The sequence below is a fragment of the Eubalaena glacialis genome, chromosome 3 (assembly GCF_028564815.1).
Source record: "Eubalaena glacialis isolate mEubGla1 chromosome 3, mEubGla1.1.hap2.+ XY, whole genome shotgun sequence".
NCBI classification, from domain to species: Eukaryota; Metazoa; Chordata; class Mammalia; order Artiodactyla; family Balaenidae; genus Eubalaena; species Eubalaena glacialis.
The window spans coordinates 176,057,633-176,075,119 of NC_083718.1; the positions used below are offsets into that span (position 1 = coordinate 176,057,633).

General features: G+C 39.1%; 1 protein-coding gene across 4 annotated transcripts in view; it reads right to left on the minus strand.

The window, feature by feature from the left end:
- Positions 1-11,204: 11,204 nt before the first annotated feature.
- RCAN3 (RCAN family member 3) overlaps positions 11,205-17,487 on the minus strand; it is a 28,333-nt gene continuing 22,050 nt past the window's right edge. For all 4 annotated transcript variants that reach the window (XM_061186988.1, XM_061186986.1, XM_061186987.1 and 1 more), the window contains exons 3-5: positions 15,238-15,411; positions 14,019-14,190; positions 11,205-13,031 (exon numbers count right to left, since the gene is read on the minus strand). In XM_061186988.1, the coding sequence (XP_061042971.1) occupies positions 12,847-13,031; positions 14,019-14,190; positions 15,238-15,411 (531 nt within the window). In that variant the 3' untranslated portion in view covers positions 11,205-12,846. The remainder of the gene's footprint in view (positions 13,032-14,018; positions 14,191-15,237; positions 15,412-17,487) is intronic.

Consider the following 17,487-nt stretch of genomic DNA (forward strand, 5'->3'; position numbering starts at 1 on the left):
TGTGTGACCAACAGCATACGGCAGAAGTGATGGGATAGCACTTCTGAGTTTAGGTTATAAAAAGACTCCAGGGGCTTCCCTGGTGGCACAGTGGTTAAGAATCTGCCTGCCAATGCAGGGGACACAGGTTCGAGCCCTGGTCCTGGAAGATACCAGATGTCTCGGAGCACCTAAGCCCGTGCGCCACAGCTACTGAGCCTGCGCACCCTAGAGCCCGTGCTCCGCAACAAGAGAAGCCACCGCAATGAGAAGCTTGCGCACCGCAACGAGAAGCCCGCGCACCGCAACGAAGAGTAGCCCCCGCTCGCCGCAACTAGAGAAAGCCCGTGAGCAGCAATGAAGACCCAACACAGCCAACAAATAAATCCATAAAATAAATAAATTTATAAAATAAAAATAAAAATACTTTATAAAAAAAAAAAAGACTCCATATTGGGTGCTTTCTCTGATCCCTCAACTCTGGGGAAAGCCAGCTTCCATGCCCTGTGTACACTTACGGGGAGGCCCTGTGGTGAGGAACCAAAGCCTCCCGTCAACAGCCCTGTGGTGAGCACGGAGGCAGGTCTTGCAGTCCCGTCAGGTGACTGCAGCCCAGGCTGACTACTCGATGGAAACTTCTGAGAGACCCTGAGCCTTCACCTTCAGACAGCCCCAGACTCCTGACTCTCAGAGACTGTGAGATAATAAATAAATGCTGTGTTGTTTTAAGATGCTAAATTCTGCAGTAATTTATTACGCAGTAGTAGATAAATAATGTGCTCCTCAATGGGTTTTTATTAAGCCTGCAGTTTAATTTTATTCCAGCATGAACAATTCGTAAGCCCCTCTCCAGGAAAACACATTTTAAGGTGCTCCATTCCTGTATGGATGGTGAAGGGAAACTGAAGACTGGAACCGAGTTGGAGGGCAGCTCTGTCTCTTTCACAAAGGAAACCACTAATTCATTAGAATTAGCAGGTGGCACTGGTCAATCAGTGCCCAAGGGCTGCTTCTCATTTGGAAAGGAGACAAATCTCCATTCTAGACTTTCCAACAGTTGTTAGAAATTTCTAATAAATAGTCTAGGAAATGACTCAAGTTATCAAGGAAAGAAGAAATAGAAGACTTGTAAATGTGGCCCATTAAAGACCTTTTATTCACAGGACTTACCCAGGCAACCTCTGAGAAATCATTTGTGGTCTAATTACCCGCTCTGGGGCCAGGGGGCCTACTCAGATCTCTCAGGACAGGAGACTGTATAATTTTCCATTAAAGATCTCAATTATTCAAAACACATGGAAGAAAGGCAGCACCAGGCCAAGAAATAACTTGATTACTTCTTTGAAGCAAAAGGAAATGGTGAATCTAGAGTCAAACCACATGCAATGCTTATCTGTAGCTCAGAGAACCATGAATGGTGGGTATATTTTTTTCCATCCATATGGGAGTACAGTTAATAAAGAATCTATGTAACTTACTTGGAGAAAGCATTAATATACACACATCTAGCATCAGAATAGGCATTCCTGACATTTTTCTGAAATATTTATCCTAAAAGGCAAATACCTCCAATAAAATCTGCATTTCACCTAAACAAATCACAGCAAAATATTTTCTTCTAGAGCAATAATAAAGAAAAATAACATAAAAATGTTAAACTTAATGTAGAATCAAGGGAGGAAAGAGACTGAGGTATGTATTAGTAGTTTCTTAAAGTCTATATAAAGGTTATGTATGAAATAATGCCATTTGCAGCAACATGAATGGACCCAGAGATTGTCATACTGAGTGAAGTCAGACAGAGAAAGACAAATATCATGTGATATTGCTTTTATGTGGAATCTAAAAAAAAGGGTACAAATGAACTTATCTACAAAACAGAAACAGAGTTACAGATGTGGAAAATAAACTTACCGTTACCAGGGGGTAATGGTGGGAGGAGGGATAAGTTGGAAGATTGGTATTGACATATATACACTACTATATATAAAACAGATAACTAATAAGGACCTACTGTATAGCACAGGGAACTCTACTCAATACTCTGTAATGGCCTATATGGGAAAAGAATCTAAAAAAGAGTGGATATATGTATATGTATAACTGATTCACTTTGCTGTACACCTGAAACTAACACAACATTGTAAATCAACTATACTCCAATAAAAATTTTTTTAAAATATGAAATAATATGGGCCAACCATCACCTCGGCCAAGTGTCATAAAACACACCTCATCCCCACTCCAGATGGCTGTCAATAAAAAGTGGCATTTAAAAACAGACTGCAGGGCTTCCCTGGTGGCGCAGTGGTTGAGGGTCTGCCTGCCAATGCGGGGGACACGGGTTCGAGCCCTGGTCTGGGAGGATCCCACGTGCCGCGGAGCGGCTGGGCCCGTGAGCCACGATTGCTGAGCCTGCGCGTCTGGAGCCTGTGCTCCGCAACAAGAGAGGCCGCAATAGTGAGAGGCCCGCGCACCGCGATGATGAGTGGCCCCCGCTTGCCACAACTGGAGAAAGCCTTAGCACAGAAACGAAGACCCAACACAGCCATAAATAAATAAATAAATAAAATTAAAAAAAAAAAAAACAGACTGCAAAAAAAAAAAAAGGTTATTTAAAGTCTAATAGTAAATCAGACTTCTCAGTTCCTAGCACATTATCATCATTGATCCATGCAGGATGCCTCTTATGTATGTATATATGTGTTTAATGTCTTTTTATTTGTATATATTCTTGCATAGTGATTACTGTCTTTGTATTTTAATTTATGTAATGCAACTGTTATATACATCTCACTGACTCTCACTTTTGTCATTCAGCTCTGTTTTTAAGACCCATCCATGCTGTTGTGTACATGGTTACTCTCTTGATGTGTAGTTCTCCACAGTGTCAATTTCCCAGTTGGGGACACCAGCTTGCCTCCATAAATAATGGCACAATGAACATTCTCAAGACGTCTCCTTACGGACCTGCATGAGAACATCTTTGGGATACTCTTGGGATATATATCTCCAGGAGAACTGCTGAGTCAGAGACTTTGTTCTTTTTTTTTTTGGCCATACCACACGGCTTGCATATTGGGGATCTTAATTCCCCAATCAGGGATTGAACCCAGGCCCCTGCAGTGGGAGCGCAGAGTCTTAACCACTGGACCGGCAGGGAAGTCCCCAGAGACTTTATTCTTACTGATATGACAAAGTACTACCAGCTAGTTCTTCAGAATAACAGTCTCCATTCCCACCAGTATTATATCAGGTTTCCTATATCCCCACCCTCTGGCTAGACTTGGCGTTATTTGCTTTTCACTTTTTTGAGAATCCAATAGGTGTAAAGTGGGATCTTGTTTTAATTTACACTTATTACTGGGTTGGAGTATCTCTTCATAGGCTCACTTTTTCTGTTTTTGTCAATGCCGTTTGTATCCTTTAGCCAGTTTTCCTATTGGGCTGCTTTTCCTTTTGATTTCCAAATTTTTATTAATCCCATGTTAGGATTGCAAATACCTTCTCCCTATTGTCTGTCAACATTGGCCATGGCAGTCGTCACTGAACCTAAATCATTCATGTCAATGTAGTCAAATTATACTTACATTACAGCAATGCTTTTAAAGTTTTATGAAGTCTTTTCCAGTCTCTGGGTCACAATGGCATTCTCCTACAATTTGTTGTTACATTTATAGTTTTACATTCTACATTTAGGTCTTAAGTTCATCTGGAATCCATCTTTGTATGTGGTGTTTGATGGGGAACCAATTTTTATTTACCTACATATGCTAAGCCAGTTTCCCCAACACCATTTACTAGACAATCCAGTCTTTCTCCATTTTTTTTTTATGATGGCACTTTAGGGTCTTCCCTGGTGCGCAGTGGTTAAGAATCCGCCTGCCAATGCAGGGGACATGGGTTCGAGCCCTGGTCCGGGAAGATCCCACATGCCGCGGAGCAACAAAGTCCAGGCGCCACGACTAGTGAGCGTGTGCTCTAGAGCCCGTGAACCACAACGACTGAAGCCTGCGCGCCTAGAGTCCGTGCTCCACAGCAAGAGAAGCCACCGCAATGAGAAGCCCACCCATGGCAACAAAGAGTGGACCCGCTCGCTGCAACTACAGAAAGCCCGCACACAGCAACGAAGACACAATGCAGCCAAAAATAAATAAATAAAATAAATTTATGATGGCACTTTATTGTATATTAAATTCTTATATGTACATGGGCTGGTCTCCATTATTTTTTTTTTACTTTATTTGCCAGTTCTTGTACCAATCTCATTTGACTTTTTGGTTAATATTTGGTAAGGCATATCTCCATTTATTTCTTTTTAAGGTTGTCTTATTTGTTTTGTTATTCTTCCATAAACATTTTAGAATAAGCTTAATGAGTTTATTATAAAAATAGAGCTGGAACTTTGACAGAGATTTCACTAAATTTATAGGTTAATTTGGAGAAAATCTGACATTCCTAAAATATTGCTACCCCATTTAAAAGCATTACTTAGATAATTAACCATATTCTTATTAGACTTTGAAAGTTTTTTCCACTGATGTTCTGTTGCAATTATGAATGGCATCTTATTATTTTTAAAATAAATTTATTTATTTATTTATTTTTGGCTGCGTTGGGTCTTCGTTGCTGCGCGTGGGCTTTCTCTGGTTGCGGCGAGCGGGGACTACTCTTCGTTGCGGTGCGCGGGCTTCTCATTGCGGTGGCTTCTCTTTGTTGTGCAGCACGGGCTCTAGGCGCACGGGCTTCAGTAGTTGTGGCGCGTGGGCTCAGTATAGTCGTGGCTCGCGGGCTCTAGAGCTCAGGCTCAGTATATGTGGCGCATGTGCTTAGTTGCTCCACGGCATGTGGGACCTTCCCGGTCCAGGGTTCGAACCCGTGTCCCCTGCATTGGCCCGAATGGTGTCTCATTGCTTACAGTTTGGCTATTGATAGTGGAAGGAAATGCTACCAATTTTTCTAAGTAATTCTTATATTTGGCAACTTTGCTGTACCTCCTTAGAGAGTCTAATAATCACATTGGTTTTTCCATTCATTAAACCAGGAAGGCTCCTTCTGATGCCCCAATCTAATACTCTTGTTTAGAGAAATTAATAAAGAAATTTTAATTTGCAAACCTATCCTTTAACTGATTAAGTTAAAGTCAGGATTTCAGTAGCAAGTTTCTCTAAATGTTCTTTGCACACCAGTGCAATGAAACACTTCTGGGCAAAATGGCTTCATAGTTTATTAGACTTGATAAGTACAGTATTATCCTCTTGGAGACTCAGAATGTGCAAATTTAAAAGTTCCTAGAAGTGGGACTTCCATGGTGGCGCAGTGGTTAAGAATCTGCCTGCCAGTGAGGGGACACAGGTTCAAGCCCTGGTCTGGGAAGATCCCGCATGCCGTGGAGCAACTAAGCCTGTGCGCCACAACTACTGAGCCTGCACTCTAGAGCCCGCGAGCCACAACTACTGAGCCCACGCAACACAACTACTGAAGTCTGTGCGCGTAAAGCCCGTGCTCTGCAACGAAAAGCAGCCCCTGCTCGCTGCAACTAGAGAAAGCCCGTGCGCAGCAACGAAGACCCAACACAGCCAAAAATAAATAAATAAATAAATAAATAACATGCTTGATGAAAAAAAGAAGTTCCTAGAAGCACTGCAATATAGAAGCTGTTTAACTTTTCCAAATATTTCAGACCACAAACTTTTCCCAAATATATAACAAATTTTGATACACCCTATTTAAATACCTAATCCATGAATTACTTATATTTATACCTTCTATGTCTCAGAAGACCAGGGGAAGTTTGGCAAGATTTGAGATCTTTCCTATGAGCTTAAGAATTTAAATCTTTTTTCTTTCTAGATTGGAACCATATTTTGATGCATTCAATGAAAGCATAGTGGGTTACTGCTCACTCCCCATATCTGTTCCAACATGTTTCTTGGTGATAATAGGACCCCGATACACACATTGTTGAATCTAACTTTTCAGTCAGTCTATTTTTTCTTTTTTTAAATCTTTTATCTCAGTCTAATTTTATGAGGTAAATTACTTAAACCTTTATTCTTGTATTTTTCTCCTGCATTAAAAGAGTGTTTTACCTTTAGGTTATTTGCAGTGGTTTTCCAACTTGCTGTTTCAGCCAAGGAATCCTTAGCTCCAGTGAGATCTTATTTTAAGGCCATTATGTGCAACAGATTAGAGTGAAGAGTGCCAGGCCCCCGTCACCTGGAGGCTCAGCGCCACCTGGAGGCCGCTCCCCACAACACAGCTTCAAAAGCGTGTGTGACAATGGCAACGTCCCCAACAACTCTGGCTTAGTTCTTTTAAAACAAACAAAGAAAAACACTAATAATTTTAAGAACCTCTGAATCGTGATACGTCTTCTCCTGAAAAATTAAGGATTTCAGTTTAACAGAGTAGGAGAGTGTGGTAGAAAGAACCTGGGACAGGGGCAAGAAACTGAGATTTTAGTCCCAGGTGGCCTACCATCCAGATGTGTGAACCTGGCAATGTCTCTTGGGCCATTTGCTTGTAAAGGTGTGAGTGCGGAGCATTGGGGCAGGGGTGTGCAGGGTACTGAAATAGATCCCTGTGGAGTGCTCTGAACTGTTCCATGAGCTCTCACAGGGGCTGGAGGGGACTGTGGGTCCCCATTCTCCCCACCCCCTGCCTCCCTTCAAAAGGAGCAGCTCTGTTTACCTTTGTTTTTGGTAATCACTTTTACACTGGGATTTACATAAGACTTTTTCTGAACAAAGAGCAGAGTTCAACAGCTTAAAACTGGTGTGTATATATATATATAAAATCACTGTACTAGATAACCTCTACAGTCATTTTTAGCTTCAACATTTTGATTTGGAGATTTTGTTTTGTTTTGTTTTAACCAAGACAGAAAATAAGCCTTTAACAAGAGTAAATCAAATTTTTGGGGGGCCACACCCCGTGGCTTGTGGACCAGGGATTGAACCCAGGCCCTCGGCAGTGAGAGGGCAGAGTCCAACCAATGGACCACCAGGGAATTCCCAGAGTAAATCATTTTTAACTGAGGAACAAACCAGGGTAAAAAGCTTTTCTTGGTGACGAACGCAAACCAGAGTCAGCGGTGAGTCACCACCTTTAACTTGGGCACAAACACAGCACTAATGTCCAGCTGGGATCTAGTTAAAGAATCAAACATAATATTTCACTTTTCTGCCTTTTGTGTTATTACCTAAATGTGATACTTATTGAAAATACTACTAAGAAAACTCAGTTCAAAGGATTAAAAAAAAAACTAACTTTATTAGCTTTAAAAACAAAACTGTTACAATTAATCACAAAGACTCCCCCCCAAATTACATTCTGCTTTTATCACCTTGATAGGATGAGGAATGTTTAAATGTCCTCAAAATACAGAAGAGCCAAAGTTGACAAATAACAAAGCACTACAAACTACGAATTGCCACTTCAAACACACTAAAATGTGGAATACACACATGTGAATTACTGACCAGCTTTTTGAAGTACAATAATATTCACTACAGTCGATAGTACCAGAAAGGTAACGTGCCCCAAAATGTAACACAAGATCACACATGTGTTCAGATAAAATAACAAATTCAACTCCTGGGTTCAGTGAACAGAGAAGTGAAATGGTGGAGAAACGTTTCTTAAACTTGGAGGATATGCACAATACAGCAGGAATGAAATCACGGGCGCCCCGACTTGGCTGAGAAAGCAGTGGGAAGAGTATGGCACAATAACAGGATTAGCCACCTTCATCTCTCCTCAGTCCCCAATTTGAGTTAGGAAGATTGGGGACTACGCAGAAAACAATACAGAAAAACACATATTAGCTGCATAGATATATATATTCCCTTATGGCAAGAATGGACATTCAGTCAAAGCTACGCTGCGTTCCAAGCGCCTGCAGAACGTGGTTTTGTTTCAAAAGGAAATGCAGGTTTACAAGATGGACCACATGGCTGATGTAGTAAAAGGCCTTTAAACTTTTGTTTAAATGGACAGAGACACTTTGACTCAGTCCAAGGTTAGTTCTTAACCCTAGCTGGAAACTTCTGTTTTGAACTTGACCATTTTTATAATTTTTTTTGGTCAGTGAACCTAGGAGTTGTTGCAAATTTCATTGGCTTTGTTACTTGTATATTTGGTAATAATAATAACACTCTACAAATTTTTACAATTTCCCCCGATTCATGATATTTTTTGAATTTTATTTATTTTTTATACAGCAGATTCTTATTAGTTATCCATTTTATACACATCAGTGTATACATGTCAATCCCAATCTCCCAATTCATCCCCCCCCCTCCTTTCCCCCCTTGGTGTCCATACGTTTGTTCTCTACATCTGGGTCTCTCTTTCTGCCCTGCAAACTGGTTCCATGCAATTTAAAAAAACTGCATTCCAATGAAGATGTTCTGGCTGACCCCACTTCAAAGGAAGTTTAAAAAACAGGTTATTTATCAAATTGTTGGACAAGGTTCACAAATCTTACTCTTTAAATTTATTTAACCTTTTAAAAGGCGAGGTTCTACAACATGGACTTACCTCCTCAGCTAGGAGGCAACTACTTCTCCAAGTCTTTAGTTTCTTTATATTGTCACACTTATTGTCAGTAATTTACTTCCCTTCCTACAGGAAGATATAAATGCAAGTGTGCCAAGAAGAGAAAGACTGACCAAGCTCACCTGTAGGACGGGTATGAAGTACACAACTCTGGAGAAAAGAGAGAGATCCAGCAGACAGTGAGCCTGAAGAACCAAAGAATTTTGTACCTTTTCCAATGCTTAATTAGGTGTGAGATTTTCCCTTTTACAAATGAAGCCATGGTCTGTAAGAGTCTATATAGAAACCTGAAGCACAGGTCAGCCTTCACTCTTTAACAGAACTCCACCTGACAAGCACTGAGGGAACGTGCCATTCCACTGCAAGCTCTTTTCAAATCATGTTAGATCTCGTTCTGCTTCATGAGAGTCACATCTCAAGTATGCCTATTTATATTTTAATCTCATTACTATAAAATCTAGGAAAGCCCACATATTGATAAAATGTCAACACAATTCCTTGCAACCAAGATAAAACATTATTTACGTAGATTCCAAACCCAATGGTACAATGCCAACAAAGACACAAAACACGGAACATCGGAACATCGAATTCATTCATTAAAATTACGAAGTCATTGACTTCATCAGATAAGATTTTTCTTATTCATTGTATCCCATCAGGGGAAAAGGCATTTTTTCCCTTTTGTTTGTTTCTTTTCTTATGACTGGGATTCACTGCCTCTGAGTGTCTTTAAGAGGCTAAGGTGAGAAAAACTAGAGAAGGCCCTAGCCTGGGAGTTGGGACTGCCAATTCTAGAACCAGGGCTGCCTTCTGTGGGCTTCACAGCAAGTCACAGCTCCTGTTTTCTAATCTGAGTAACACGAAGAGTAGACTATGATTTCCAAAGTCATCTTCAGCTCTGTAATTGAGATTCTGAGAAATCAAATCTTTTCACTTTATATCACAACTTTTTTTTTTGCTCTGCTGTGCAGCATGCGGGATCTTAGTTCCCTGACCAGGGATCGAACCCATGCCCCCTGCAGTGGAAGCACGGAGTCCTAACCACTGGACCACCAGGGAATTCCATATATCACAACATTTTAAAAAGACAGAATTATTGTGAGTGGGCAACAAAAACAACCGTATTCTAGAATGAAAGTGCTAACCTGACTCTATCTCCTGGCATCTCTTTGATTTGAACATCCCGTAAACCACAATGTTTATCTAAACTTCTATGTTATAAACAACAAGGTCCTACTGCACAGCACAGGGAACTATATTTAATATCCTGTGATAAACCATAACGGAAAAGAATATAAAAAAGAATATATATATGTATAAGTGAATCACTTTGCTGTATGGCAGAAATTAACAAAACATCGCAAATCAACTAAACTTCAATTAAAAAAAAAACCTTTATGTTGAACTTAGAAGTTCCCAGGAGCTGTTATTTGGCTCTTAATTACTGATAGGTTTTAGTGTATAATATTTTGGTGAAGGAGAATGTGAAAAGACTAGTTTGCTTTCACCTGGTTTTCAGCTCCCCAAGGCAAGGGTACTGTTTTTACCATTTCTGCTTCTTAGCACCTTAAACTAGTAGATGCTCACGGGGAGTATACTTTTAAATAGATTAACTTACGGTTTCATCCGGTGGGTAAATTGAAAGAACCTAGACCATAATAGCCCATGCATTACAGGTTCTGTCGACTATTTTTATTGTCGTATGATTTTCTTATCCTTCGCAAATGTTTTTTCCTAACAAAAAGCATCATCTTCTTTCCTCATAACTGTCTAAATAAATTGATTCCCAAGAAGAGGTTATCATTTCTAAAGAAAACATAGCTACTATACTATCAGTTAAATCTAAGCAATGACTCGATTTCAAAGAAGAAGTAGATAAACTTATTAGAAGGTACTTAAAAAAAAAAAATGCATGAGACTTATCTCTCACAAGATGGATACATGAACTGGATACAAAATAGCCAAAAAAAGACAGAGCTCATAATACCTGGGGAGATCCTGGTTGATTTCACAGTATTTAAAAGTCAATGGGAGGGAATTCCCTGGCGATCCAGTGGTTAGGACTTGGTGCTTTCACTGCTGAGGGCTTGGGTTCCATCCCTGGTCAAGGCCCCATAAGCCGTGGGGCATGGCCAAAAATTAAAAAAAAAAAAAAAAAAGTTAATGGGCATATAGGAGTTTTTGTTTTAGAGTTCATCTTGTGGAAACATTAGACTAGAAAGAACGAAAATATTAATGTTTTCCATTCAGAAAAGTCTAATATATATTAAATAATTATATATTAAATACAAATATATATTACTTAATATATATTTAATTTTGGTTTAAGTTTTTCTTCAATTTATTCAACACTGGAAAAAAAGAAAGAAAAGACAAAAAGAAATATTCAGGTAATTTGCATTGTTTGACTTTAAAGGCAGTTTTAAGTTAGGGATAGAATATTCTTTAATTGGAAGGTAGAGCATGAAAGCCAAGCCAAACAATAAAACATCATGACTTTTGACCACTTAGAAAATTATAGCAAATAAATATTATCTAAAAGGAAATTCAAAAATTCCCAAATGTTGAAAATACATACATTTCCTGACTTAGGGTCTGTCCTGCAATGATAAGTTAGTACACGCAGATAAGATTAAAAAGTGACAAAATGCTGAATTTAGAACTGCAAAGTAAATTTATTAAGTGGCTGCCAGTTAAACTGCCAAATAATGAGTTTAATAAACTGTTTACAGAATCACAAGTTTCAACTGAATTTACATTGAGGTTTACCAGTGGTGGATATATACAAATAGAAGAGTTGATCATCTCAGAGTATTTGAGGGCAAGGAAAATATAGAAAACTTTTTTTTTTTGCAATAAAGTTTATGTCCTTAGAAATAAATTCTACCATAATAAGAACATATAGACCACAGAAACACATTACCAAAAATGTATAGACAGCACAGTCTGAATTTCTGCATTTTTCTTTCTTTGTTGTGGCAGCCATATTGGTTTATTAGTCCAAACTCACACGTCCCTGCACAGACACACCAGGGAACCCCAGACACTTGCCATACAAAGAAAACCTCAGCGTGAGCAGAGAATCAGCAGAGCCACTTGACCTGAAGCAAAGCATTCTTAGTTTTGATGCTTTTCTACAAAAGGGACCTCAAAGTCCAAATAGACCACAAAGAGTTAAGAAGATGTCTACTTCTACCTTAGCAGGTTCAACGATACACTCTGAAACACAAGTAGGAAACACTTCTATTTTAGGGGAAAATGTCAACTGGAAGCCAGGGTAAAAAAATTTCACCCAAAAGAAAGTCCAATTAACAAAACGATCTCCATCTGCCCCATCTTTCCCTAATTCACAGAAAAAGAATGTGTGTGACTTTTCTTTCAAATCAAACTGAAAAATGTTTAAATGGACAATTTAAAAATGGAAAATCTTATCATGACCTTTTCTAATTCAAAGTCTATGAATGATGACACACAAATATGCATAACAAAAACTCAACTGGTGGTTGAAGACAGTCTGAGCTACAGGCCAGGACGTGGTCACAAATGGTAGAGTGCAGTGGCCACCTGAGGTCACAGTCACCAAGCTCACAAGGGATACGTCCTGCCTTCCAAAGCAACAGCTCTGTGTCCGGGAGGAATGGCACATCAGAAACTGGGGCCTGTGTATCACTTTCGGGACAAGGACAGTGTGCATATAGATTTGGGTCCCTTGATTCTGACAGTCAAAGGGAATTGGGCATTTCTTCCCCAAAGTTAAGAAAAAAACACTTGAGAAAAATGATTTTCTATGAATTATTCTCTATGTCAGGTTTCCTTCTGTGCAAAAAATTCCATGTATATTGAAGAGCAATTAACCTTTGACCAATAGATTAGTTGGAAGCCAACAGACCATTACCAAAAAAACCCGTACTACATTATTAAAATCGTAAGACTATTTTTAAGTTCTTAAAAATGGTACTGCACTCAGTGACTAGAGTTTTCATTTTGGGGTACCCCATGCTATACGGAAGCAGGGAAATCAACGTTGCTGGAGGGAGCCATTCTCCTAATTTGCTATTGTTAAAAATGGTCAAGAGTTGCCACATGTTGGGGAATAATCCTTTCATTTAACGTGCTGCTCACAGCATCAGTTAAAATTTTGAACAGGTAAACCCGGCTGCTACTCTGTACTCCCCTGTCCCCAGGGCAGGCGCTCTGTTCCCTCCTGTCCTCGCCTCGGCTGAGCAGCGGTCACGGTCACGGGCAGGCATGTCCCCGCCACCCCAGCCCAGGTGGCAGCAGCCTCGCCCCACAACCAAAGCCTCACAGTGTGCAGTCGAAGGCCCGGGGCTTGCTCGGTGCTGCAGTCAGAGGTTCAGGGCGCCTTGTCTGGGTGATTTTCTGTTTGGGATTTTTTGTTTCCTCTTCCTCTTCAGTTTCACTTTCACAGACATGAACCACCACGCTCGGTGTTGACTCGGTTCCCGCGTGAAGCTCGTATTTCTCTCCTGTGGAGGTAAACAGCAAAGGAAGGGTTCTGTCCCTTGAAACTTCTTGCTCTACTCATATTTTCATTGCTCATTATTGGTTTTTCAATCTTTAAATCCTATGTCAGAGAACTTCATCTTGTTATGGCATTAGAGAATTGATGCTTTAAGGTTCTTAAAAAGTTTTGGCATTTTAAGACATTAGCTAGTAAGGAGGTCTTGGGGATTAAAATGTAAGTGCTAATTACTGTTCTATGAATAACACAGGTACATCTGCTTAATTTCATAATGGTTTCTGGTTCTCCCTTGGTAGACACCTGTAAGGTTCCGGGCAGCAACGGCAATCTCGTTATTATAGGACCTCAGAGATCCAAGATACAGCTCTGATGTCTAAAAACAACAACTAGCCATTTCCCCTCAAAATGCCTTTTGTATCCCCTATAAAAGACATAACATTATCTTAGGTGGACAACTTGTATGAACAACAATGGCATCGATTTCTTATATTGTTTTAAAGGAATGAGAGAGATAGAGAAATAAAAGAGAAGGAAAAGAAGAAATGAAAAATAAATACAGGAGAAGAATCTGGAAGGGATGATATGGTATCACCACCAATTCCCTGATATACTAGTCAATGTGACGTCTGTCTGCTATTTTGATGGCAACTAATGCTCACTAACAACCTGTTATATACTAGAATTTATAGCGGTAAAAACCGCAGTTAGATTAATTATTACATATATATCATGTAATCCTTATAACCACGTTGAAAGGTAGCTATTATGATCCCTACTTTAGATGAGAAAACAGAGGCTCAGAAAATTGAAGCTAAGTAACTTGCTCAAGATCACAAAGTTAGCAAATGCTAGAATTTGAACCCAGGTTTGTGTGACTTTATCCTCCATGCTGATCATGTTGTTACTAGTTGGCTAGAACACAAATTGCTGAATACAGTCTTTAATACAAAAGTTTTTTGGGAATAAAACAGGAGAGATAGAAGTTTGTTACCTGGTCCCAATTTGGAAACAGCACAGAGTAAATCATAATTTATAACAGGCATCGCGTCTTCCCCCTGCTTCCACCCCACTGGAGGCGACGCAGGAGGGGAGATGAGGAACTGTTTGACCGGCTGCGGGGGCAGTAAATACGATTTGTCCTGTGTTTCGCTGGACATCTGTACCTGCAGGGAGGGAGATGTTCAAAATTTGACTGGACTATTTTTTTCACTTTCATCTTTACATTAACTGTAACATCTCTTGGGAGAACATCTTCTGGGAGAAAATTTTTTAAAATTAAAAATTTCTCTTTAACAGTACATCTCCCAGTGGCTGGGCCAGGGTCTGTGCCTGTCTGGTTCACCACTGAACACTCAGTGCACAGCACAGAGCATTATGTGCTCAATAAATATTAGTTGACTAGAAAAATAAATTGGTGAAGAGATGAATGAACAATGAATGGTACTAAGCACTGAATCCCAGTTTTAGAAGAGATTAGGTTATACCATCTCCATCAATTCCACCAAGAAAAGTCCAAATACGGGTTTCATTTGGAGTATGAGATGACAAACCCCTTAATTTTTTTTTTTTTACTTTGAAAGCTAAGACCAAGGGAAAAAATGCTGTGTTGAAAATAAAACAGTGCCCTTAACACATCGTCTAATGCCTTTATTTCACTAATTCTTCCGAGAAATAAGCATAGCCAATTCTTGGCAACCCACAGGATCCTTTTCAATTCCAAAGTCTAAAACAGTCTTTCCGTATGTGCCATGCCTCCTCCCTGCTCACCCCATTTTCAGAGGGGTGCCTCATATGAATCACAGCACACGGAAGTGATTCCAGAGACTACTTTCTCACTTCTTCCAAGGATGTCCCAGCACGAGTGCCATTCTAGATGCACAGGAGAAAAGTTAATTCACTGACCTTAAGGTGTTAGGGCTTAACCTTCTCAACCCCAGTTGAGAAAAGCTGCCAGAAAAATGAATTCCTTAAACTGAATAAAAAAGAGGTTGAAACTCTTTTCATGTTTAAACAAAACAAAGTTAGGATGGCAAATATGCTTAATAAATAAATGTATATATCTGTAAAACAAAGGAAAAAATATTTTTCTCCTTGGGGATTGTTCATATCAAAGACCTCTGGCATAATAATAGAGAAAATGGAGACCTGACAGTATTTCTGGATGGAGGAAAACAAGTTTAGAGAACACTGCCGTCTGCACCATGAAGTACCTGTGCGAAATACAGCTTCAGCTTCTTCCCATTGAAGTCTGTCTCGTGGAGTTCTATTCGAGCCCGTGCTGCTGCTTCAGGTTTGCTGAAATTTATTCGGACTCTTCTAAAGCTTTTAAACAGCTGAAACGTAACTTGGTCATCATAGATGGTGAAAAGTGCTTCAAATCTCTCCTACAAATTGAGGGGCAGCCAGGCAGAGAGAATGCGGGCGAGGGGAGAAACGAAAAACCTTTACCAAGAGGAAATTTAAGTCATTAAACATAATTAATGGGATAGAACTCATTATAATTTGCCTTTTTCCCCAAAAAAGCATTTTTTTCTTGTAGGTATACAAGAAGAGGTATCCTGTTAATCATATGCTAAATTCTGCAGTTTGCACTTATTCTAAAAATAACCTTATTAAATATAGTGTAGATTCATATTATAAAATCAAATGTAAAGTATTATAAAATAAATGTAAGGTATAAAATTCATAAAAACATCCCCAATTATAGAACAAAAACATTACTATCATTTTGAAGTCCGCAGTGTGCCAGAGTTTCTACCCCCATCCTATTCCTTTCCTGCTTCAAAGTAACGATTTTCTGGAATTTTGTGCTTATCTTTCCCTTGCTTTTCTTTATAGTTTTACAACATTTATATGGATCTCTAAATATTGAATCATTTTGCACATATTCCTCTGTAACTTGCTTTTTGTTCCTAAGATTCTTCCTTGTTGCTGCGTGTAACTAACTGTGAGCCATCCTTTTCATGACTGTATAGTATTCCATTGTAGAGCCATACCACAATTCCTCTAGTGCTGCTGGAATCTGAACTGCCTCCAGTTTTTGCTACTACGGTCCTGCTATGAACATTCTTGGTACCATATGCATGAGTTTCTCTGAAGTGCAATCCCTGGGCCTTAGCACTGGCACATCTTTAACTTTAGTAGATGTTGCCAAATAGTTTTCCAAAGAGTTTATATCAGTTTACTCTCTAAGAGTGAATGTGTGTTCTGGTTGCATCATATCTATGCCAACATTTGATAAAGACCTTTAAATTTTTATCAATGTGAAGTAGGGAATATGAAATGGGCTCTAATTTTGGTTATAATTCACATTTCTCTGAATAATAAAGAGGTTGAATCTCTTTTCATGTTTATTGGCCATTTGGGGCTCCTCTTAATGTGATGTATCTGTTCATATCTTTTGTCCATTTTTCTATTGGGTTGTTTTTATTGAGTCATGGGAGTTCTGTAGAGATACTAATTCTTTGTCAATTATAGGTACCATAAATATTAAAATTTGAACATTACTAAATGTATCCACTTTTTCCTTTTGTGTTGTGTCTTGAGAAATCCTTCTGCACTCTGAGATCATAATGATGTTCTCCCGGATTGTCTTCTCAAAGTTTTATGGTTTTACCTTTCATGTTTAAGTCCTTACTTTACATAAAACAGATGTGTATGAGGTGCCCCCCCCACCCCAGTAACCACCATCTCTTTTTCTGTCACTCTAGATTAGATTGTATTTTTTAGCATTTTATATAAATGTACTTTTGGTGTGTGTGGGGGGAGGTCCAGGTTTTTTCCCTGAGCATAATCATTTTGAGATTCATATTACTGGGTTCTCTTTTGTGGTCCTTTTTATTGTCAAGTAGAATTCCACTGTAAGGATGTTTACCCATGTACCTGCTGATGGGCATTTGGGCTGTTTCTGGTTTTGAACTATTAGGTATAAGGCTGCTATGAACATTCATGTACAGATTTTGGGTAGATATATGATTTTATTTCTTTTGGGTAAATACCTAAGAGTGGAATGGCTGAATTGTACGACAAGTATATGATCAACTTTTCAGAAACTGATTTTCAAAGTGATTGTACCATTTTACATTTACACCAACAGTGTATAAGAGTTCTAGCTGCTCCACATTCTCACCAACATTTGGTATGGTCAGTCTTTTTAACTTCAGCCATTGTACTGGGATATAGTATTATCTCACCGTAGTTTTAATTCACACTTCCCTAATGACTACTGATACTGAGCATCTTTTCCTAAGTTTATTTGCCATCTCTATAACTTCTTGGGTCAAGTGTCCATTCAAATCTTTTCCCACTTTTAACTTGGGCTATCTTTCTTATTAAGTTGTAAGAGTTCTTTTATATATTCTATATAGAAGCCCTTTGTCAAGTCTATGTCTTTCAAATATTGTCCTTGCTTTCCTTTTTCATTTTGAAAGAGTATCTTTTGAAAAGCAAGTTTTTTTGTT